Genomic DNA, 22,225 nt, shown 5'->3' on the forward strand with positions numbered 1-22,225 from the left:
TGTTGGATCAGGCCAGTGGCCCATCCAGTCCAACACTCTGTGCCACACAGTGGCCAAAACCCCCCAAACCCAAGTGCCATCAAGAGGTCCACCAGTGACACTAGAAGCCCTACCACTGTGCCCCCCCCCCCCGAAGCACTAGAACACAGAGCATCACTGTCCCAGAGAGTTCCAATGATAAGCTGTGGCTAATAGCCACTTATGGAGCTCTGCTCCATATGCTTATCCATTCCCCTCTTGAATTTGATTCCCCTCTTTGATTTTGGGAGCAAAGAGCAGGAGATGGGGGAGACCCACTCTGCCATCTCCTTCTGCGGTCTTTGTTATTGGATCCAACCCGTTGTGTTGTATGTTGAGTAAAATATGCATTGAGAGACAAAGAATCACACTTTCCACTGTGTTGGAATAATTCTTATAAGTGCAGTATAACTATAGAGTGTTCGTACTTTTAAACTTAGAGGATTCTCCGTTCTTTTTTTCAGTTTTACATGTGATACCAACAAAGATGAGGCTGAGAACGCGGAAAGCTTCTCAGCAGTCGAATCAAAATTACCCGCAGCGTGCCCTGAGGGTGAAGCGGAAATACTCAGAGGTCGAAGAAAGCCTGCCTGTTGGTGGAGGAAAACCACAGAAGAATGAAACTGGCTTATTGTCTTCAATCAAAAAGTTCATTAAAGGGAGCACCCCCAAGGTAAGTGCTCAGCAGCTGTTAGGGAAATTTTAATTTTCTTTAGAAAACCTACATGCTGGCTCTCCATCCATGGAACCTGCCTGAGATGGCTTACCAAACAAAATATAATATAAACCATAAACACAACTAACAGCCCTGCCAGAACGCAGGGCAGTAGAAAACACCGAGCGGTTTAAAATGAGCACGATAAAACAGATTGCAAGGTGAAAGCAGGCTATAAAATTGATGTTAAAAGATTACACCTTAATTGAACTTCGAAGTAAAAACATTTTATCTCGGTGCCTGAAAGAGAGTAGGGTAGATGTGCCAGGCAAGCCTCAAGCAGGCGGCCATGCTTCAGGAAAGTGCCACGGCTGGAGAAGCCCTGTCTGTGATTGTCACCCTCCTTACCTCTGGACACAGCAGGCAGGGGTACTGAAGAAGATCTGGTCCCTGGCAGTAGGAGAGGAGGTGGCCCGTTAGGCCCCCTGGTGGTCACAGGCCGTTTAGGGCCATAAAACTGAGAATCAGCCTGGAAAGAGAAGGGCAGCCAGTGCAGATTATCAAGCCAGCGACACGGTTCGATTCCTCTGACAGTGTGTTTGTTTAGAGGAACAAATTAACCACCAGGCATTTTGCAGAGTCTTTAAATGGCTGTTGCTTAAACAGTTTGATCCCTTCTCTAAAGACTGTTCCAAGGGAAGGGGTGAGTGTTTCCTCCCCGCTCTTCTGGAAAGCGTGAGAGCAGCCCTGGTGGGTCAGGCAGTGGTCCATCTCTTAGCATCCTGTTTCCCTGCGGCATCTGGTCGGCCCCTGCCGGCAGACAACAGCTGTCCCCGTGGTCGGAATCCAGAGGTCCCTTTTGGCTGCCACGGCTGGATTTCTTATTCAGTTATTTGCTTCGTTTATGTATTCCACTTTTCCTCCTGCTGGGGACTGAAAGCAGCTCCCATCCTTCTCCTCTCCTCCGTTTTATCCTCACAGCAACCCTGCGAGGTAGGCTAGGCAGAGAGGGTGGGGCTGGCTCAGGGTCACCCAACAAGCTTCCAAGGAGGAGGGGGGATGAGAGGATCTCTCTAATCACTGCACACACACACACACCCCGGCTCCCATAATTCCACAATAGATCTATTGAACGCCTTTTTGAAGTACCTCTAAGTCAGTGGGCATTGCACGTCTTGTGGCAGTGAGTTCCACAAACTAGCTACCTGTTATGTGAAGCAGAACTTCCCTTTTGTCTGTCTTGAATCTACATTCAATCAAATTACATAGGTTGGCCCCCAGTTCGGTTACAATGGAAGAGGGGGGAAGACTTTTCTCTATCCAGTTTCTCTACCCCGTGCATAATCTCGTAGACCTCTTAACGTGTCGCCCCACGCTCACCTTTTTTCTAAACTAACCCCTCCCCAGCTGCTTTAGCCTTGCCTTGTGGGGCAAGTGCTCCAACCCCGTGATCATTTTGGTTGCCCTTTTCTGCACTTTTTCCAGCTCTTCAGTATCCTTTTTGAGATGTGGCGACCAGACCTGTACACAGTATTCCCCATGAGGCTGCACCGCACCAGTGGTGTCATCTGCACTGTGGAGCTCCTCTCGGGGGGAGAGTCACCAGGTCTGCTATGTTGAGATTTTCAGGTGGCTGGATTAAAATGTCTTGCTTTCTGTCAGACTTTCCGTGAACACACTGAACTGAGCGACTTCACTTTTGGCGAGTTGCTGGTAGTCTTAGATGTGCCAGTTTGAAGACCAGCTTGCTGATGTGAGCGTGACAATAAATTGAGCGCTATAGTTCTTAGCATGGGCAGCAAATACAGAGGGGGGGGGATCAAGGACAAAAAAAAAATGTTTGTAGTTTGCTAATTCCCTGTATGGAGTTCATTGCCCTCAAAGAAACTTAATTTAGTGCTTTCAGCAGAGATTCATTCTGCTGGGTGTCAAAAGTGTAGTCCGGTCCCTGTGGTACTGATACAGCCCATAACCTCACCCCACATGTCCCAGTCAGGCGTCAGAAAGGTGGGTTAGATTGTTCTCTTGTTGTTGATCAGAATGGAAATGTCCATCTTCCAGAAGAACAGCGAGGGGGGGGCATTCTTTGGATTGGGGAATACAAGGAAGCTGTACCCAGAAAGGGAACACGTTTGACCCACAAGGGCTGTGCTGTCAAAGGTTCTCCTGGCTGAACAGAGCAGGGGATTTCTGTATGCTCCTAGAGCAGGAGTGGCCAAGCTAGCTTAACATAAGAGCCACAGAGAATAAACATCGGATGTTTGAGAGCAGGGAGGGAAAGAGAGGTGGAAGGAAAGCAAATTTTAACTTTATATTCATTCTCCAAACTGCTAGCTCGCTTGGCTTGGAGAAGTGATTGAAATAGAGAAATGCCTTCTCCCAAGCTGGCCAGGGGGGTGGTGGGAGCTTCAAGAGCCACACAATATGTACGAAAGAGCCACAGTTTGGCCACCCCTGTCCTGGAGCGATGCCCTTCTACAGGGTGGAGGAGAGTCTTCATGGCAACTTTTAAGCTGTGGCAATTTTCGAGTGGGCTTTCCTGTACCTTAAGGTAGGACAGGTAATTGATGCAAAATCTCAGGAGTATGGGAGGACGGAAGTATATCAGCCAGCCTCAAAAAAATCTTGACAGCATGGCCTTAGCATTCAGCACTGCTTAAATGAAATGAATTTGAGCCTTTGGTCTTTGTTCTCCATTGCATGAGGTGTAGAAATGTGAGGGGTGGAAATGCAGATTGTTTCTGGCCCCTTTTATTTAAGTCACAACTCCTCCCCCACCCCTCCCCGTTCAGAAATGAACTTTGAAGGATGTGTCAATAAAGTGAGGCAGATGCTGGTGTTCAATGCCATGCTCCCAGAAGTGAGGATCAGTAGAAGTTGACCCAAAAATTTTTGCTGGTAGTTGTCTTAAAAAAAAAACCTGGTTATGATTTGGGTACATTTTCTGTTTTAAGGATGAAAGAGAACATCCAGCTAAGAGAAGTCGCATTGAGCGTGATATAGATGACAACCTGATTAGTTCTACTCCTCGAACAGGAGAGAAACCTAACAAACAGATCTCTCGAGTGAGGCGGAAAAGTCAAGTGAATGGAGGTTTGTGAATGTTTACCCCATTCGTTCCTCTGAAGTCCTTGTTTCTTTGGCACCACTGAAGTTACTAGGACTGTTGGCGCTCATTTAATAAGCGGAAATAACTGAGCTCATAGTAGCAGGACGGCGTTGGGGGTGACTGTAACATGTATGTCGTGTCTTTATTGTGCACTAGCCGGGAATAGGGCGATTAATCAAATGCAATAAATAATAAAAAAATGCTTTTTGACTTTCCCTGAAGCTGGAGTGGGGAAGGGGGCTGCATGAGCGTTCAGACAAACTATAGAAATATCTGATCATGCATTGGTTTCCTCCGCTCCTTATACGCCCTTTCCAGAGAAAGGGAGAGAAACTTCCTAGTTTAAAATTCACTTTAATTTGTTGCGATATCTGAATCGGCTTCCTTAACAAATTGCCCCAGGATTTTACATAAGAAATAAACTAGATTCAAGGGGGGTCATCGTGTTGGTCTGAAGCAGCAGGACAAAGTTTTCGTTCAGCCAGACACCTGAAAGACCAACCAAGTTTGTGTGCACATGCACCTTTCATGCATGTGCACACAAAAACTTCTACCTTGAATAAAACTTCACTGGTCTTCAACCTGCCGCTGGGCTCAAAAGAAAAAAACTTGAATTTGTTAAGCTTCCAATTTGGATGTCAAGACAAGTGACACTCAGTTCTAAACCAGGAAGTCTTCATTGTTGGAGCATGTGAGGCCAGGAGGAGTCCTGCCCAGGGCCACACAAGAACCTCCTCCCTGAGCTGGGATCTGCCTCTTGAGCTCTCAGATTCCGGCCTGCTCAAGTGTGCCAGTCCCCTAGGCAGGCAATGAAGCTGTCTGCTCTCGGCTTGATGTGAGAGCCGTTCTAGGGCATGCTGTTGCAGGGGAGCAAGATCACCAGTGCAGGTAGCGTTTCTTCCTTTGGGAAAACGGGTTTCTCTATGTGCAGCCTTTTCTCCCTATGAATTCATCATTGCAGAAGCACACTTTCTGTTCTTTAAAAAAACAAACAAAACCCAGGACACTCTGGCTATTGCAGCTCTGTCCCAGCTGCCTGGGTGAACTGTGTGTGATTGTTGCACTGTGCCATCATCGCCTGCTGCTTTCTAGCAGCCCTGGGGCTGTGTCCTTCAAGGGGTCGTGCTCACTCATTCGACACAGGCAGTGGTGGCCTGCTGTGATGCGACCGATTTCTTTGCCTGGGAGGCTACCAGCCAGGCAGTCGTGTCAGCTCTGCATAGTGAGGGGCTGTTCTGGTCCGTGGGTCAGACTAGGATCTGGGAGACCCAAGTTCAAATCCTCGCTTCTGCCCTGAAAGCTCACTTGAGAGACCTTGGGCCAGTCATAGGAGCATAGGAAGCTGCCTTAGACTGAATCAGATCCCATCCCATCCCGCCCTGCCCTTGGTCCATCACAGTCAGCACTGGCTACTCCTCACTGGCAGTGGCTCTTTAAGGTCTCAGGCGGAAACCTTTCCTTTCCCCCCCTGCCTGATCCACAGTGTGACACAGAGTGCTGGACTGGATGGGCCATTGGCCTGATCCAGCATGGCTTCTCTTATGTTCTTCTGTGAAACAGAGTGCTGGACTGGATGGGCCATTGGCCTGATCCAACATGGCTTCTCTGATGTTCTTAGCCTTTTAACTGCAGAAGCCAGGGATTGAGTCTGCGGCCTTCTGCATGTGAAGACGATGCTCTGCCCCTCCAGCCACAGTTGGCCCACTCCACCCCACAGGTTTGTTGTGAGGTGAAAATGGAAGAGTGGAGAACCATGGAAGCCTATTTGGCTCCCAACAGAGGAGAAAGAGGGCATAGAAGCGAAGTCCATAAATTCTGCCTGAAGGCCAGGATCCTGGGTTAGGCCGAAGCACATGACAGAGGGCAGAGAATGTTGCCTAGAGGTGTCATGGTGACAAAGCCTTGCGGCATCCTAAGGACACACACAGTTACTGTGACGTAAGCTTTTATTGTTTATTTATTAAATTTCTAGACCTCCCTCCCCAGTAAAGAAGCGCTCAGGGTGGTGTACATCAATAAAAACATTCAGATATTTAATTCACAGTTAAAAGCGATAAAAACAATAATTTCCCTGAGGAGATGGTGCTAAACTACCAAATGATGCCACTGCTTTTTTGGGGGGGGGGCGGGGGGGAGGAGGCAGCAGTGGACATGAGTGCCAGGGGAAACCCTTGCTGCCCTCAACCAGACACCCGAGCCAGAGTCCTAGAAGTTCTATCAGGTGCAATATTGTTTTTCCTTCTGTGCAGATTTTCATGACATGGTTGAAAGCTAAATGCACATCTCTAGTAACGGAGGTTCATGTAATGGCACCTTCCATCATTCGTCACCCCAACCCTGGCGGTAAAATGGCAGCAGGAAAATTGTTGGAGTAGAATGTTGGCTACTAGAAGTGTTTTTTTTTTGTGTGTGTGTGTGTTCTAGAAGCTGGAAATTATGAAATGACAAACCAGCACGTTCGGCAAAATGGAAAATTGGAAGATAATCCCAACACCGGCAGCCCCCCACGAACTACGTTACTGGGGACCATCTTTTCTCCCGTCTTCAATTTTTTCTCACCAGCAAATAAAAATGGCAAGTATTGTGCCAAGCTGCACTTACATATGAAGTACTGTGCAATAGATCTCTTCTTCTGGGCAGGAAATAAGGCTTTTGGTTATTCATTTTTTTAAAGCATCTTAATCTGAAAAGAGAACCTGGTGGTGTCGATCCTCAGGTCGCCTGAGCTGGTTGCAGGGGCAAACTGTCAAGGGGATCTCATTTCAGGAACAGCTGGTTCAGATTCCCCAGGGCAGGCTGTGGAAGCGGAAGAAATCGTGAAACAGCTGGATATGGAGCAGGTGGATGAGATCATCACCAGCACGGCCACCTCAGCCAATGGAGCGTCTTACGCCAGCCAGACGGTGCAGGTCCGGTCAGCCATCGACAACGGCTTGGAGGAGGTGCCTGACCGCGATCTGCCCCCGCTCACAGGTAAGGGCCCTGCGTGTTCTGGGTCGCCTCGGGACACTTAGACAACCAGCTCCGCTCAGCCTTTGCCGGTCCAGTCCCAGTCCGCGCCAGTGAGGAGGCGCTGAGGTTGCTACGCGGTTCATCCGGCTGCCTCTGCCTGAGGAATGCAGCAGGAGGGAGAAACACCTGGGGACTTTGGGGGTGCAGCAGCTTGGACTCAAAAGAAACTGAGGCTGCTAGTCCATCCACTGAGCAGTCGGCTGTAGGAGATGACCCAACTCTCTTGGGTGGGGTATTCAGATGTGCCATACATGTTTTTGTGTTGGTACTTTAAGAAAACCTTGCGTGAAATGACCGGTGATTCTTGCAGCTGGCCTTTTGCAGCCTTTAACCATTTCATTTGGTTAGTCAGTCTCCTTAGAAAGATAAATTGTCAGGATACAGCATAGCCCAGCCTAGTCGCCCTGAGGCAAGTTTTGATCAAATTGGCGCGTAATATAGACTCTGCCGTTTTTGCTCGCTTCTTTGCAAATAAAATCTTTTCTGCCCACTTACTGGCATTCTGGCCTGTGTGCAGATTGGGCGATAGAGGCTAGTTGAGGGTGTTGACAGGGTTAGAGGAGGGCCGTTTCCTGCAGCACTGGCTAGCCATGTGCTGAGACAATGTGTTGGGAGAAAATTGGGACACCCAAGGATCAGGTTAACAGCGGCTTTTTAAAATAGGTGTGCTTCCTGAAACTTTTCAAAGGAAGCTTTTTGGGTTTAAAATAATAGCTGGGAAAAATGCTTTGCAGCTGGTTTGGTAGGTCTGTTAGCAACGCTTGATACCATTGATTACACCGTCCTGTTGCCCCACTGGGAATGCAGGGCAAGTGAGGGGGCGGGAGTGCAGTCGTCTCAGTCATGTGTGTGAAAAGACACAGGGAGTGATCAAGGGAGATAACAGTCTGAGTGTTGGTCTGGAGGAGTGTTGCAGGGCTGTCGTCTCTCTCCACCAAGGCACCTGGGGTTTTTTTTGGCCACTGTGTGACTGGGTGGGCCATTGGCCTGATCCAATATGGCTTCTCTTATGAGCTTATGTTGCAGCAAAGGGGCAGGCAGTGGTAACTCTCCTCTGCGCACGGTCTCTTGCCTTGACAACTCTGCAGGGTTGTCATAAGTCAGCTGTGACTTGACTGCGCACCAGTTTTGTGATACTCTTGTGGCCAAACTTGTGTAATGCAAGAGCCACATAGAATAAATGTCAGATGCTTGAGAGCCACAAATAGATGGGGGAAGGGGGAGGTGGAAAGAAAGCAACTTTAACTTTAAATGCATTCTCCAAGCAGCCAGCTGGCTTAGCTTGGAGAGGTGATTTAAAGAGTCAGATGCCTCCTCCAGGCTGGTCCGTGGGATTTTGGGGGCCTTCAGAGCCACACAATATGTGTGACACAGCGACGTGTTGCTCCCAAGCCACAGTTTGGCCGCCCCTGGTCTAGTAGAATGGTTCAGGAAGGTGCTTTATAAGAAAGAAAGGGACGTTGGAGTTATACTGCTATGTACAAGATACATTATTGCCCTGTTCTCACTGCAGTTTCTATTGATGTGATTTTTCTTCATTGTGTCTGCACTCCACATCACGCCTGATCTGCTGTGTTCATTCAGTTTTATATAATCCTAGTCTGAGCATAATGCTTATTAGGGATCTTTTCATATATTGATTGCATTGGTTTACATTGCGTAATCTGCACTGAGCATCAGTCAGAAAGGTGGACTTATAAATGAACAATGACTCAATGCCTGGGGCTGCCCTCAAGGAGAACTCAGAAACTTCCATTCGTGTGAACGTGAGTGCCTTCTCCCCGCAGAAGCCAGCAAGGATGCTGGCAGCAGGAAATGCACACCGCTGGTCCAGAGGAGGGCTCTTCCTCTGGTAGCTCCCGCCCTTTGGGGTGGGCTGTCCATTGACGTGAGGACTTGTCTCATCTTTGCTGCTGTTCAGAAGTTGCAGAGCAGAGCTTTTTAAAATGGCCTTTGGTTGATTCATGGTTTTGGTGCGAGTACTGTTTTTGAAGCTGTAAAATTAATTTGTTTTGTGGACTGGATTGGACTGTTTATGGAAACTGCTTTCAGTGATATGGAAACGCAGCATATAAATACATTTCCAATAAAACGCTGCTAGCCTCCAGTCAGCTGCTAGAAGAAACATTCTCTCTCCTTTAGATTAAATAAGTGACAACTAATCTTGTTTTTGTAGCACCAGTCTCTCCGGACAGCGGTTATTCATCAGCTCACGCCGAAGCCACCTATGAAGAAGACTGGGAAGTCTTCGATCCGTATGTATTCCTCTTTTATTTCAGTTTGTAGTTCTAGGTGTTTTATGAGATACATTATATGTATGTATGTATTTATGTATGTATATATGTGTGTGTGCGTATACACACAGAGTAGCCCCATGGTGCAGAGTGGTAAAGCTGCAGTACTGCAGTCTGAGCTCTCTGCTCACAATCTGAGTTCAATCCCAGTGGAAGCTGGTTCAGGTAGCCAGCTCAAGGTTCACTCAGCCTTCCTTCCTTCCTTCCGAGGTCGGTTAAATGAGTACCCAGCTTGCTGGGGGGAAAGTGTAGATGATTGGGGAAGGCAATGGCAAACCACCCTGTAAAAAGTGTGCTGTGAAAGCAGCGTCACCCCAGAATCGGGAACAACTGGTGGTTGCACAGGACTACCTGTTTCATTGGTGATTAAAGAAAGTGAATCAACCCTTAAATACTTTATGATACTTTTACTTTGAGCATAATTCTGCCTGCCACAGTTGGGCGTCTGTGGTGATTAAACTGGCATGAAACAACCTCATTCAGCCCCTCATTCTCTTTTCCAAAATGGGTTTGGGGGTTTTGTGTGTCCAGTAGATTATGCCAGCCACTGTACCACAAGCCTGGTGCTTTATATCAGTTTGCTAGCCCTTAACCCTAACTTTGAATTTGCTTCTAAGTTATTCACCCTCTCTGCAGTCACTCCAAAAAGCATGCATTGAAGTCAGCGAACAAACAGTGTCTTGGTGTGTCTTCCTCGCAGCTACTATTTCATCAAACATGTTCCGCCGCTAACAGAAGAGCAACTTAATCGGAAGCCTGCCCTTCCCCTGAAAACCAGAAGCACACCAGAGTTCTCCTTAGTTCTAGACTTGGTAAGGATTATAAATTATGCTTGGCAGAAACTTGAACCTTTGGTTATGGTGGGTGGGTGTTTCCTGTCAGATAACACAAATCAGTTATTAATCTTTTGACCATTAAGTCTTTCTGTTTTCTTCATTCTTTGTAGGATGAAACGTTAGTCCATTGTAGTCTAAATGAACTAGAAGATGCTGCACTTACCTTTCCAGTCCTTTTCCAAGATGTCATCTACCAGGTAATCACAACTTAATCGGGATGAAGGGTAAACCTATTTGTATGAATTAATGGGCAAAATGTTCTCTTGCCCTCCCTATGTGCTGAAAGTTGAGTGGTATTGGTTACATGTCGTTTTCTTGGGCAAGTTTTCAGGTATTTGAAGTTCTGTGGTGCACCGCTTATTTGTCAGTTGCAATATTGATTAGTTTAGGAAGTCAGATGGATTCCTCTTATTGTATTTCTTCTGAATAGCCTTACCAGCAAGTGGAGACAGGAATGCTGGAAGTGTTAAATGGCGAGCAGTCTGCCAGAGAAGACTTTGGCCAAAGGCATCCTTTCTTCCTTGCTCGAGGGAGCTAATCCGTGCTGTGTTTAATTGCTTATTTCTGCAAAAATTAATGAATAAAATCTTTCCTGAGATGCTGATAACTTTGCTCTCTGAGCAGGTCCCTCTCTTCGTTCGTTCCCAGTTGCTGCTTTTTGTGACTAGAGTTGCTTTTGTTGATGGAGTCTGCCAGGTTGCGAGCTGTTGGTTGCTCTTCACAACACTTGCTTAGCTTTCATCTACTGGGCACTCAACAATTCTGTATAGGAAGGAGCAGGGGAAGGAGGAGGAGGATGTGTGTTCCAGCAACTGCCAAAGATGCTGCACTGACCCCGGCTGTTGTTCTCAGGTCCCTATTGTGTGATGTACTGGGAGTAGCAACAGCTTCCCTCCATGTAGTTCGCACGATATTGGACCCCTCTGTAGTATCTTTGGAGAATGGCATCAGGCGCCTTAAACGGACACTTGTCCAGGTACTTTACCCTAATTTTTAAAACTTGTCTTTTGTCTTTTGTTTTATTTTTAAATCCTTCAAAATTCTGGGGCTCAAAATGAGATTAAAAGACAACAACGTGGGTTTCCTGTCTCCTGTTTGGTTATGACCATGTCCACTTCCCTCTTAGACTAGACTGGGAGAAACCATTGACTCTTGGATAGCAGAAGTCAGGGCTGGAATTCTGCTTTGGCATTCCTTCCACCTGTGCAGTCTGTGACTGAGGTGCTCTGTACGTTGGACTGGAGCGCAGCTCAGTAGCAGGCACTGTTCTACAAACGTCCGTTCAAGTGTTTCAAAAGGATGATTCTGTCAGTGATCTGGGACATGTTCGAATTTGGGGGGAAGTTAGAATTTACGCTGGGCAGAGCCCTGAACAGTCTCTTTGGCCTGAAGTGTGTCTGTGATTTCATAGCAGGGGGTTGACAACTCAGCAGACTCCAGCTTCTACAGTTATAGCAGCATTTTCCTGGGAAACTAGTAACTGCCAATCTTTAACCTGTCCACTGACTCTGTTTCATTAAAAGTTTCTTCCAAGTAAACAGGCTGAGATGTGCAGCTAGGAATGCTCCAGAGGTGGTCCTAATCCATAAGCGTTTTGCATTTCAAGAACATTTGGGAATAAATTGCACTGTTTTATTGGTACCAGTTTTCAAATTATATATGCCTTAGGTTCTGGTTCATATCATTTACGGCTATAGACAAAAACAGAGGTTACTTCTTGGGAAACTCACTTCTGCCACGTAATACTTCAGAGATGAAGACTTTAAGCATTTCATCTGTGTCTAAGAGGAATTCTCTGCAAAACTAACTCATTCATCTATTATGATTTGGATTGAATTGCAAGTTTTATATATGCACCAGATAACAAAGTTGGAGTCCAGTGGCACCTTTAAGAACAACCAAGTTTTATTCAAGGCATGCACACTTCTTCAGCTACACATCACATAGTATTCTTTAAGCTTTTCTTGTTGTTTTTCTGCTGATGAGGAAGTAAATGTAAAGGGAGTGTAAAGGGCAAGAAAATATATTAATGGATCGTCAGGCATTTGTAGCCCTTTAAGATAATAACTGAAGTCTCGGTGTTGTCCTGTTTTTTTACTAGATTCTGGAGAGAAACTACCGTTTAGTCAAAGTCAAAATAAGGGTAGCTGTGTTGGTATCCTGTATCTGTAGGTTGGAGCTGAGGTTATTAGAGGCACCAGCTGTTTAGAATGTGTAGAGCTTCCTTGCTAAAGACAGTAGCAATGCTGGGAAACGTGTTCTGTGGCTGATGTGGACTGGTAAGTGTGACTGGGAGGATGTCTTGTGCCTGGCTTTGTTCTGGGACATCTCCTTCTGCTGTGCCTTGAAAACCATGTTTGGTACACTGGGCTTAGCCGTGTAAAGTGAGGATTCTCTGTCACAAAGTTAGTTTAGTAGTCTTTGGCAAGGCGGCCCCTTTTTAACCTGCTTTTTCCATAAGCACGGCACTCAAAAGTGTCGTAGGAATTGCTGGTCCTGAGGGGGGGGCATAACCCAGGTACCATTGTTTACACTTAAAGAAACTTTTTAGAACTTCTTTCCCATCACTTCACAAAACGTGTGGAAACATCGCTTTGTTCTGATTTGGAAGTGCTGCAGACCTCAGTATTGTAATACTGTCTTTCTACTGTTTGTTTTTTCCCCTTATGATTAAATGTACACATAAATACAGAAGGGATTTTTCTAGCGGACAGGTAGTATGCCTAGTGTGGCAATTGTTGCAGCAAACCTTTATTGGAGCTGATGTGAAGGTGATGTTTGTGGAACATGAGCTTGCTGATTTTCTCTTTGCAACTAAATAATGCATTGCTTTTCTCCAGAGGAATATTTTCCTCCCACTGGTGTCCACTGCCTGCCTGCATTCCAGTGTGTCAGACTTGATGCTTTCAGGGGGGTTGGTGCTGGAAGGCTCATTTTATCTCTCACCTATTTTGTGAATATTTTTGTCATTCTTTCTGAATGTTAACAGCTGCAGACTTTCAGTGTGTTTCTGCTAATAGCTGCTCGATGTCCCGTACAGCACAAATGGGATTTCATGCCCTGCTTGGAGTTTTGCCCTTCAGGGTCTTTTGGAGCCTTCCAGGCCTGGGTTTGAGAAGGAGTAAAACGTGCATAGCTGAGAGAGGCTTGTTTCGCTTCTGACACCTCCCTGCACATACTGGCTGTGGCCTGGCAGGATTCTTGGGGGGGTGGGGGGGAGCTTTAAGGCTTGGCAGCTTGATCCTTTGAAATTTCCTTGTTGATGGAAGATGCAGAAGTCACAAGGCGCTAACTAGATAAAACTGTATCGTTAACTCTGGGTGGCAGGTTCTTGAACGTTCCCTGAATGCAAATAGGTTTTGAAAGCTAAGTGGTATAGAAACGAGTTATTTCCTCTTTCTCCAAGGGGCATAAGAATTTATGGATATTGCATTGTTTTCTGACGATGGTACTAACTTGTGAAATATTTCCTTGGGCCTGAATTTAGCATACTAATCTGGCAGAAGCATTCTAGCCGAAGGGGAATTCTCCTGAGGGTCAAAAGTATGCATTTTATTTTATTTTACAAATGACCCTTAACTTGGTGGTTCCATATGTGATATTTCTGGTGGAACCTTAAAACATTTGGACACCAGGAAGTGAAAATAACTCTTTGACTTAAGAGAGTGTCTGCTACATTTGCTGCTGTATCAATAGCAATAAATCACTCCTGGATGTTGTCTCTTAGACCAGCAAATAGTATCATATATTGTAGAATAAATTCTTTTTGCTGACTGTGGTGTTAATATACGTTTGACGGAAGAATTTAACTGGTATCTGTAGTTCACTTCACGTTTGATGCTTTCTCTCTGTTGAACATTCTGTTAAATTGTCTTTGTGTTCTAGGTTTATGTGCGGTTAAGACCATTCTTCAGAGAATTCCTGGAGCGCATGTCCCAGATCTATGAGGTAATGCAAGTTCTCAGGATTGCGCAGGGGTCTCTTTAAGCGATTTCCTGGCTGGGCAGGTGGTAATTGTGTCCTTGCTTCATTTGTAGATCATTCTTTTTACTGCTTCTAAGAAGGTGTATGCAGACAAGTTATTGAACATACTAGACCCTAAAAAGCAGCTGGTCAGGTAAGCCTGGCCACGACCCATTGGGAGCGAGACACACCTTTGCGATGTAAATGTTGATGGTTGCATTTCAGAATTGTTGCCCTCTTGAAGCACACAGCATGCTCAGGAGCTGAACACAAATGTGTGATGATGAAAAGCTGGCATGATTTCAAAACAAAGCCTTGACAATTTCAAAACCATGAGTATGTGAGGTGTTAAGCACCAACGGTATAATTATAGGAAGTTAACTTTGACAGCATGGCTCATGACCTGGTTTGGGCAGCTCCGGAATTCTGCTGCTGCTACTGCCGCGAACCTTTGGGCACAGGGAAACGGGACTTCCAGCTTTGTGGCCAAGGGCAAAATAATGCACATGGGGGCCAAGAATCCCAGCTACAAATACAAGTTGATGGGGTGTGAACTGGCAGAGACTGACCAAGAGAGAGATCTTGGGGTCGTGGTAGAGAACTCACTGAAAATGTCAACACAGTGTGCGATTGCAATAAAAAAGGCCAACGCCATGCTGGGAATTATTAGGAAGGGAATTGAAAACAAATCAGCCAGTATCATAATGCCCCTGTATAAATCGATGGTGCGGTCTCATTTGGAGTACTGTGTGCAGTTCTGGTCGCCGCACCTCAAAAAGGATATTATAGCATTGGAGAAAGTCCAGAAAAGGGCAACTAGAATGATTAAAGGGCTGGAACACTTTCCCTATGAAGAAAGGTTAAAACGCTTGGGGCTCTTTAGCTTGGAGAAACATCGACTGCGGGGTGACATGATAGAGGTTTACAAGATAATGCATGGGTTGGAGAAGGTAGAGAAAGAGGTACTTTTCTCCCTTTCTCACAATACAAGAACTTGTGGGCATTCAATGAAATCGCTGAGCAGTCGGGTTAAAACAGATAAAAGGAAGTACTTCTTCACCCAAAGGGTGATTAACATGTGGAATTCACTGCCACAGGAGGTGGCGGCAGCTACAAGCATAGACAGCTTCAAGAGGGAGTTAGATAAAAATATGGAGCCACAGTGTGTGTGTGTGTATGTGTGTGTGTGTATATATTGGCCACTGTGTGACACAGAGTGTTGGACTGGATGGGCCATTCGCCTGATCCAACATGGCTTCTCTTCTGTTCTTATGTCTGAGGCAATGATGTTCTGTATTCTTGGTGCTTGGGAGGGCTTCTAGTGTCCTGACCCCACTGATGGACCTCCTGATGGCACTTAGGGTTTTTTTTGTCCCCTGTGTGACACAGAGTGTTGGACTGGATGGACCATTGGCCTGATCCAACATGGCTTCTCTTATGTTCTTATGTTCTTTTGGTCAGTTTGGCTTCCTTCCTAAGGTCAGTCATGGGGGGACTCAGCCTCTGTGGAGAAGAATGCATTGCCAGGGTTTACTGTACGAGATTGTCTTCTACAGTAATGGCAGGGGCCTTCACCTTCTGCTCAAGTGAATCATTAGAGCGATGCATTCTTCTTTAGCTTTGAGACTCTCTCTCTCTCTCTTTTAAATTATTACTGCTGCGAGCCTGCTGCTTTGTTTATGTCTGGGCAGGGGGGCCAGCCTTTAGTGATAAAGGGGCTTTCTCGTGAGCAAGAGCTTGACTGCTGGGCAGTGCTTTGAGACGGATTCTTATCCGTGGGAGCCCCGGTGGGTTCCACGGCCCAAAGCAACCGCTTTCTAAGCAAGGGCAGCTCCCCGCCCCCTGGGTTGGCATAGCTGGATGATCTGTGGGGTGGCTTGTAAAGGCCATTCAGAATTGGCAGTTCATCATAATGACTGTATTTCAGGGTGGATAAAAATCAGTGGGTTTTTTTAAAGTCAGGTTGTAATTTTCTTTCTCTTTTAAGTGATAATATTTCTCTTTTAAAATAAAAAAACTTTGAGAATGAATTGAAACTTAATGCCGACGCATAAAATGGAATGGATTCTGTGACAGCAACTTGCGTGTTTACAGCAGTTTGGCTTGTTTCTGAAACGAGGAGCTACAAAGTCTCTCCACTGATTGATAGAAGTGATCTTTTGCTGCTGAATTACCCCCTAATGGCTTTAGGTTTAGATTCCCGGGGGTGGGGGGGGGCGGAGGGCAGTTTATATGGCAAACAAAAAGGGGAAAGAAACCAGTATGGATTCCAGCTTCCCCCTCTCCACAGAAGGTTGTCCTGGATGCAGGGCGTAGAGGGGGGGCAGTGAGCATTCTGGTCGAGATCCTTGGTGGGCCACTTTCTAAGATAGTTGGGAGGTGAAGATTGTTCCGGGAGGGGGGGCGGTCTGCAGCGGATCAGCTGAAGTCGAGGCCAGGAGCGCCTGAGGGACCCACAAGACGGTCAAGGGTGGGTTAAGTCAAATGGGATTCCAACTTGTATTTAATGAAGAGAACTGTGACTGTCGGAAGCTTATACTCTGAAAACCTTGCTGGTCTACAAAATGCTACTGGACTTGAATCTGGCTAACATATAGAATTATATGTAAGAATAATAATAGAATTTTTTTTTTAGTGAAAACAGGTCTTTTCCCATGCACCATTGATTTAAATTAATCTACCCTGACATGTTTGATAGCGCAGAAATATTTGCACTGTCTCCTGTTTGTTTCTGGCCACAATGTAAAGGTTTTGGGCGGGGGGAGTATAATTCAGGAGACCACCTGCCTCAGGGTCTTCCTTAGAGGCCCTTCTCCTGTTGCTCCGCCTTTTGGGAGCTGGATGAGGGGCATCCTGGTGGAGGGAGGGCCTTTTCTGTGGTGGCCCCGCCTCTGTGCAGCATTCTGCTAAGGAGTGCTCACTGGAAGCCAGTGTTGGTGCCTGAACAATCTCCTTCTTTCCTCTCAGGCATCTGGCAGCCCTCTGACTTTGATCATTCTTTGTCATCTGGATTTTTTAGAGTGGGAGTTTGCCATAGATTTTTGGGCCTACAAGTTGTGCCCTGAATGATGTATGTTGCTTGATACCTTGGTTAAGTATTGTGAACTGCTTTAAATATCAATAGTGGAAAAGCCAGAGTTGAAGTGCTTTACCTCCGTAAACTGGGTGGTCCAAGAACGGAACGTCATGAAAAAGGTTGTGCTCAAAACTGAGCCCATTAAGATGGGAGTTGGTTTTGACATTGCGACACCGTGACGATGCATTTTCTCCCTTTTAACTCACCACAGGCACCGACTTTTCCGTGAGCATTGCGTTTGTGTCCAAGGAAACTACATAAAGGATTTGAACATCCTTGGTAGAGACCTCTCGAAAACGATCATTATTGACAATTCACCACAAGCCTTTGCCTATCAGGTGAGTATTTCTTCTTCTTCTTACTCAACTCTCGTAAAACAGAAGAGGGAAAAGTACATTATCCGCTGACATCTGGGCTGTTTAGTGGTCTCTGAGTGGGAGAAAGCAGGGCCACCTCCTTTGTGGACTCTGTCCCTAGCAGAGGCAGCTTCTGAACTGTCTACCATTTCATCCTAAGAGTGGGGTCTTTCCCTCTTCTCTCCCCCGGGTGTACGTGATTCCCCAGGAGTAGAGATGACTCCTTAGCACTCTGCCGTCTGGTATCTGCTGTGCTAGAACTAAGAAAATCCTGATTGCGGGGTTCCCTGCCACATCACAACAAGTGCCTCTGTCTTGTTCTGATGTTCACCACTACACACAATCCCTTGAAGTAGGAAGGCTGGGCTGTTTTGGATCCTGTGGATGCATGAGTGGAAAGAGCTGGTGGCCCACTACCACCGCTATGCTCAGTAAATCCCTCCCCAGCAGAACGCCCTGCAACTAGATTGCTTCCCACGTTGTCTGGCCACATGTCGAGTAGGCATTTGTCTTGTGGGGATACGTCTCCAACCAGCCTGGGCCCAGAGTCTCACAGAGATACCCACGCGGAGGAGAGAGCAAGCTGCTCTTAAGCAAGAACTGGCCAGACCTTTCTGAATTTGGTAGGACGGGGGTGTGGGGGGGGGACTAGTTACAGACTACAGGAAGAGTGGAGGCGAAGGCTGAAGTGAAAGTCTGCCTTCCTCATCAGCTGGTGGAGAAAGCTGCATTGGGTGAATGTTCTGCTGGTGCAGTTTTGCCCGGTTTTCACATTTCTGCCCCCTGCTGGTAGTTTTCCATGCCATGGTGCATTTTTTCAAAGTTCACCTAATACTCAATGAAATACTTCTGGGGTATGAAGCCAGCAGCCAAGGTGGGGCGTGGATGAGGAAGGTGAGGGAAGTTCTGTGTCTGTGCTCGTGGTTCTGAAGGTTGGAGATCATTTTCAGCTGGAAGCGGCTTCAGCATTTTATAAAAATACAAGTTGTTTTATTTATTTATTTATTATTTATTTATTTGTAATTTATATCCCGCCCTTCCCACCAAGTGGCTCAGGGCGGCTTACAACATATAAAACCTAACATTAAAATATAAAGTTTAAACATTTCATACAATTTACATGGATTAAAATTAAACAAGACAGTTCAGGCAATTTACAGATTAAGATTATTAAAACATACAGCAATCTTATCACACTACACTCAGTTTCAGATTTCAATGCCGGTTAGTGAAAAAGCCAGCCGGAAGAGGGCTGTCTTACAGGCCCTGCGGAATTGAACAAGATCCCACAGGGCCCTTACCTCTTCCGGCACCTGGTTCCACCAGATAGGGGCCATTACAGAGAAGGCCCTATCCCTCGTAGATTTCAAATGGGCTTCCTTTGGCTCGGGGACAAGAAGAAGAAGTTGTCTTCAGGCTGTATCAGTTTCGTTGCCAGATGTAACCCCCATGCAGCTCGGGATCAGGGGACAGGGTGTGTTTCAATGCAGAGTCCCGTGTTTTGAGAATGGAGGACTGCTGGTGTTCGTCTTTGTCATGTTGCGTACATTTTATAGGGAATGCGGAATGGCTGTGATTGGTTGACGCAAGAACTGCTGCTGAGTTTATTCTAGTGTCCATGCGTTCTGCATTTAAAGCTACAAAGACAGCCCCCCCCCCCCGAGCTGTTTTTCAGAGACTAGAGGGAAATTTAAAGTATAGTTGGGCTTCCAGAGAGACAAATGGCAAAGGAAACTCTTGGTCAGCTAGGAAGTTCCTGTGAGCTGGGGCTCTTGTGTGTCTCTCTGGTTAGCACCACCCCCCCATCCCTGCCTCACTTCTTTCCCTTTCAAATAAATGCTAGCCCAGAAAATTAACTTGCCTTTGGTTTTTATTGCAGCTTTCAAATGGGATTCCTATAGAGAGCTGGTTCATGGATAAAAATGATAATGAACTCTTAAAACTGATTCCTTTTCTGGAGAAACTTGTAGAGCTGGTAAGTACTTTGGAGACAGATCTCTCTCTCTGCCTTGTGGCTTCGTGAGAGCTCCTCTGCCTGGGCTCCGGAGGCTCAGCGGGGCTTTAAAAAGCCCTCCCCCCCTACAAATGCCCTCTGGTTCCTCTCCCACCCTCTGGTCAGGCAGCAGGATGTGCAGGGGGATGGAGGGTGGTCGGCGTGGCTTCTCTTTTGTGCAAGTGGACAGAAGCAAATAGGGTGGGCATGATCCTGCTCCTCTTTCCTCCTCGCTCCCCTCATACAATCTCTGCACCCTCTTATGTTCCCTGGGCTGTGTTTTTGCTCACAAAATTGCGAGTGGGAGGGCGGAAGGAGAGAATGCCAGGCCTACCGGAGACAGTGCCTCCCTGCTGAGTTTTCTCAGCTTCTGAATCAGAGCTCTAAGAGTTGTTTTGTGGACTCGGATTGTAAATGTTATCAAAAATAAAGATGAGACAACTCACTAACATAGAAAACTCTGTTTCTGACATGAAAATACGGAAGAGGTCACTGTGGTTTGTTTCTCCCTCTTTCAGAATGAAGACGTCCGACCTCACATCAGAGACAGATTTCGCTTGCATGACTTGCTGCCCCCCGACTAGCCCCCCCTCCCCCTCCCCCGGCCTTCGTCAGACAACCGAAGGGGGGGGGGGAATGCAGGAAACTTTTTTTTCCCTTTTGGACTGAAACAAAAAACATTGCCATTACTGTTGAAAGTTTTGCATTTTTGTACCCTGTCTCGCTTTTCTTATCTCTGACGCCCAACAATAATCAAGGGTCACAGAAGGACTTTCTATTTCGCCAACGGAATACAGATTAGTGCCCCATGCAGCAGCAGGTAGGCCGGAACAGAAGCCTCTTTAGAACTAGTGCAACTCCAGGTTTTTGTTTTTGTACAGGACATCTGCCGTTTTTAAAGAATTCTGTATCTGCCACCAGCAGTTTGACCTGTAAAAACACAGGATTTTACGAATAACAGAGATTGAAAATGGACTCTTCTTTTCTCTCTGTTCGGTGCTCTCTAAGTGGGTTTTGTAGCCACTTTTGTGTTAACTTTTCAGATCCTCATTTCAACAGGAATGGCCAGTAAACGTTGGGTTGGGGTTGTTTTTCCTGTTAAGGTTTATAACCTTTTTACATTTTTGACCTGTATTAGATTTTAGACATTCATTATGCATTCCTTTTAGTTGAGGCGGCTTCATAGTGTCTCTCCCCCCCCCCCCCCCCCCACTCCCCCGGAACTAGCCAATTTTTACTAGTTTTTTATTATATGATTGGATGGCCGTTTCCCTGCTTTGTCTGCCGGCATACTGTATATTTGTTTAAAAATATTATCTAGTTTTATTCCATGTAAGTTTCATTTAGAAATTTGCGTTTATATATTATTTTGGGGGTTTTTTTGTTTCTGTAATATTCTACTGTAGTGGAAATCTTTTCAAAAATCAAGAGACTTGGCTAGATAAGAAGAAATATAAGAATTACTAATATTCAGAATATTGAAACCATTGTGATGGCATGTGCTCTGGACAGACTCTCAATGGTTGATGGACAAGAACCAGTACCTCAGAGTCCATGGTGCAGAGGAGTCCTTGTGGAGGCCCGTGGGGTCAGTTCAGCTTCTCCCTGCCTTCAGAGCCCCCCAGGAGTGAAGTACGGTGGGAGCCGTTCAGTAGCTGAGGCTGGCATGGGGAGCGGGGGGTGGGGGGGCGGGACTGGTGGTCCTTCCGCTGTACAGCTGTGACCCTTCTAAATTGTGTGTAGCTTGGATGGGGCCGCCACAGCAACTATGCAGAATCCTGTGGTCCAGTCCAGACCAGTACACTCCTCTGCCACCCATGCAGGTGATATGCTGTCAGAGTGGTTTTCTATGCCCTATGGAAATGGTCTTGAAGCCGTGGTTCTCTAATGCAGCTCACACAAGAGGTGGATATTTTTTTAATGGAGCGTAATCTCCTTTTTAGGAGGCTTTTTATGGAAGGGGAAAATTTGTAAAAGTTAGTAAGTTTGCCTCGAAGCTGCATTAACATGCCATGGGCTCGGGCCGTTTTTGTGTAAAGGATGCGGCAGAACGGCACTTTTTCTAAAGAGAAGTTTGATATTTTGTATGCTTGTTAAAGAAAGTACAGTATTGGAAATTAAAGGTGGACAACTGATAATTGAGAAGTATGTCAATTAATTTTTTATGTATATTACCTGTTTACTTGTACAATTTTATTGTACAAATTACACGCAGCTTCATTTTTCCAATGAGTCCTTAAAATAAGGAAAATCTTTTTAGGAAAACATTTAATTTTTGTATTTTTTGATTTGAAAAGGCATGAGTTATGTCAACTTTTTCCAGTGTATTAATGAAAATTTTAACTTTTCATCAGGTTGAGTGTTTTTCTTACTATATTATCTGTTGTATATGTAGCTAGCACATTGTGTCACTGAACTGTTTAAAAAAAAGTTAGCATGTAGAGCAAGCCTGTTTTGTGGGAAATCATTACTCATTGGAAACAAAATCATGGCGGATTTTCTGCAAAAAAAGTTTTAAAAAACATTTGCTGTCCAGAATGCTGACTTCTTTTGTATTTTGAGAAAGGTTTTTTGTTTGCAGGGAAAAAAATGCTACAGATTCATTTAATGAGAATCTTTGAAATGTATTTAACTTTAGGGCATCGGAGCATCTTTACGCTGTTTATCTTAATGTCTTTATTGAAATAAAATGTACATAATGTTACATTTTTAAATATGTGTGCACATATATATATATCTATATATATATCTACACACATACACACATATATACATGTATATGTAAGTGTGTGTGTTTGTGCAGACGTGACCCCTTTGTCCACTCCCTCCCTGTTTTTCTAATAATGGGGGATAGATAGACTTGATCTGAAAATGTAAAGCTACAAATTTCTCTGTGAGTTCCTTCTCAATAAA

The 22,225-nt window shown here is 45.7% G+C and overlaps 1 protein-coding gene across 1 annotated transcript; it reads left to right on the forward strand.

Annotated features, from left to right (window-relative positions):
* Positions 1 to 475: 475 nt before the first annotated feature.
* CTDSPL2 (CTD small phosphatase like 2) lies at positions 476 to 22,016 on the forward strand. Its single transcript, XM_060259927.1, has 12 exons — positions 476 to 691; positions 3,628 to 3,766; positions 6,207 to 6,356; positions 6,549 to 6,755; positions 8,971 to 9,049; positions 9,789 to 9,900; positions 10,035 to 10,121; positions 13,810 to 13,872; positions 13,962 to 14,041; positions 17,175 to 17,301; positions 19,199 to 19,294; positions 19,831 to 22,016. Exons 1-12 carry the CDS (start codon positions 506 to 508, stop codon positions 19,894 to 19,896), a joined length of 1,392 nt encoding a protein of 463 aa, XP_060115910.1. The 5' UTR covers positions 476 to 505; the 3' UTR covers positions 19,897 to 22,016.
* Positions 22,017 to 22,225: the final 209 nt, after the last annotated feature.

This window comes from Heteronotia binoei, chromosome 19 (genome assembly GCF_032191835.1).
Source record: "Heteronotia binoei isolate CCM8104 ecotype False Entrance Well chromosome 19, APGP_CSIRO_Hbin_v1, whole genome shotgun sequence".
Taxonomy (NCBI): domain Eukaryota; kingdom Metazoa; phylum Chordata; class Lepidosauria; order Squamata; family Gekkonidae; genus Heteronotia; species Heteronotia binoei.

Coding starts and splice junctions, on each gene's coding strand:
- CTDSPL2 (XM_060259927.1), top strand. CDS start 506: ATGAGGCTGAGAACGCGGAAAGCTTCTCAGCAGTCGAATCAAAATTAC. Junction 692..3,627: donor TTAAAGGGAGCACCCCCAAG/GTAAGTGCTCAG, acceptor TTCTGTTTTAAG/GATGAAAGAGAACATCCAGC. Junction 19,295..19,830: donor TGGAGAAACTTGTAGAGCTG/GTAAGTACTTTG, acceptor TCCCTCTTTCAG/AATGAAGACGTCCGACCTCA.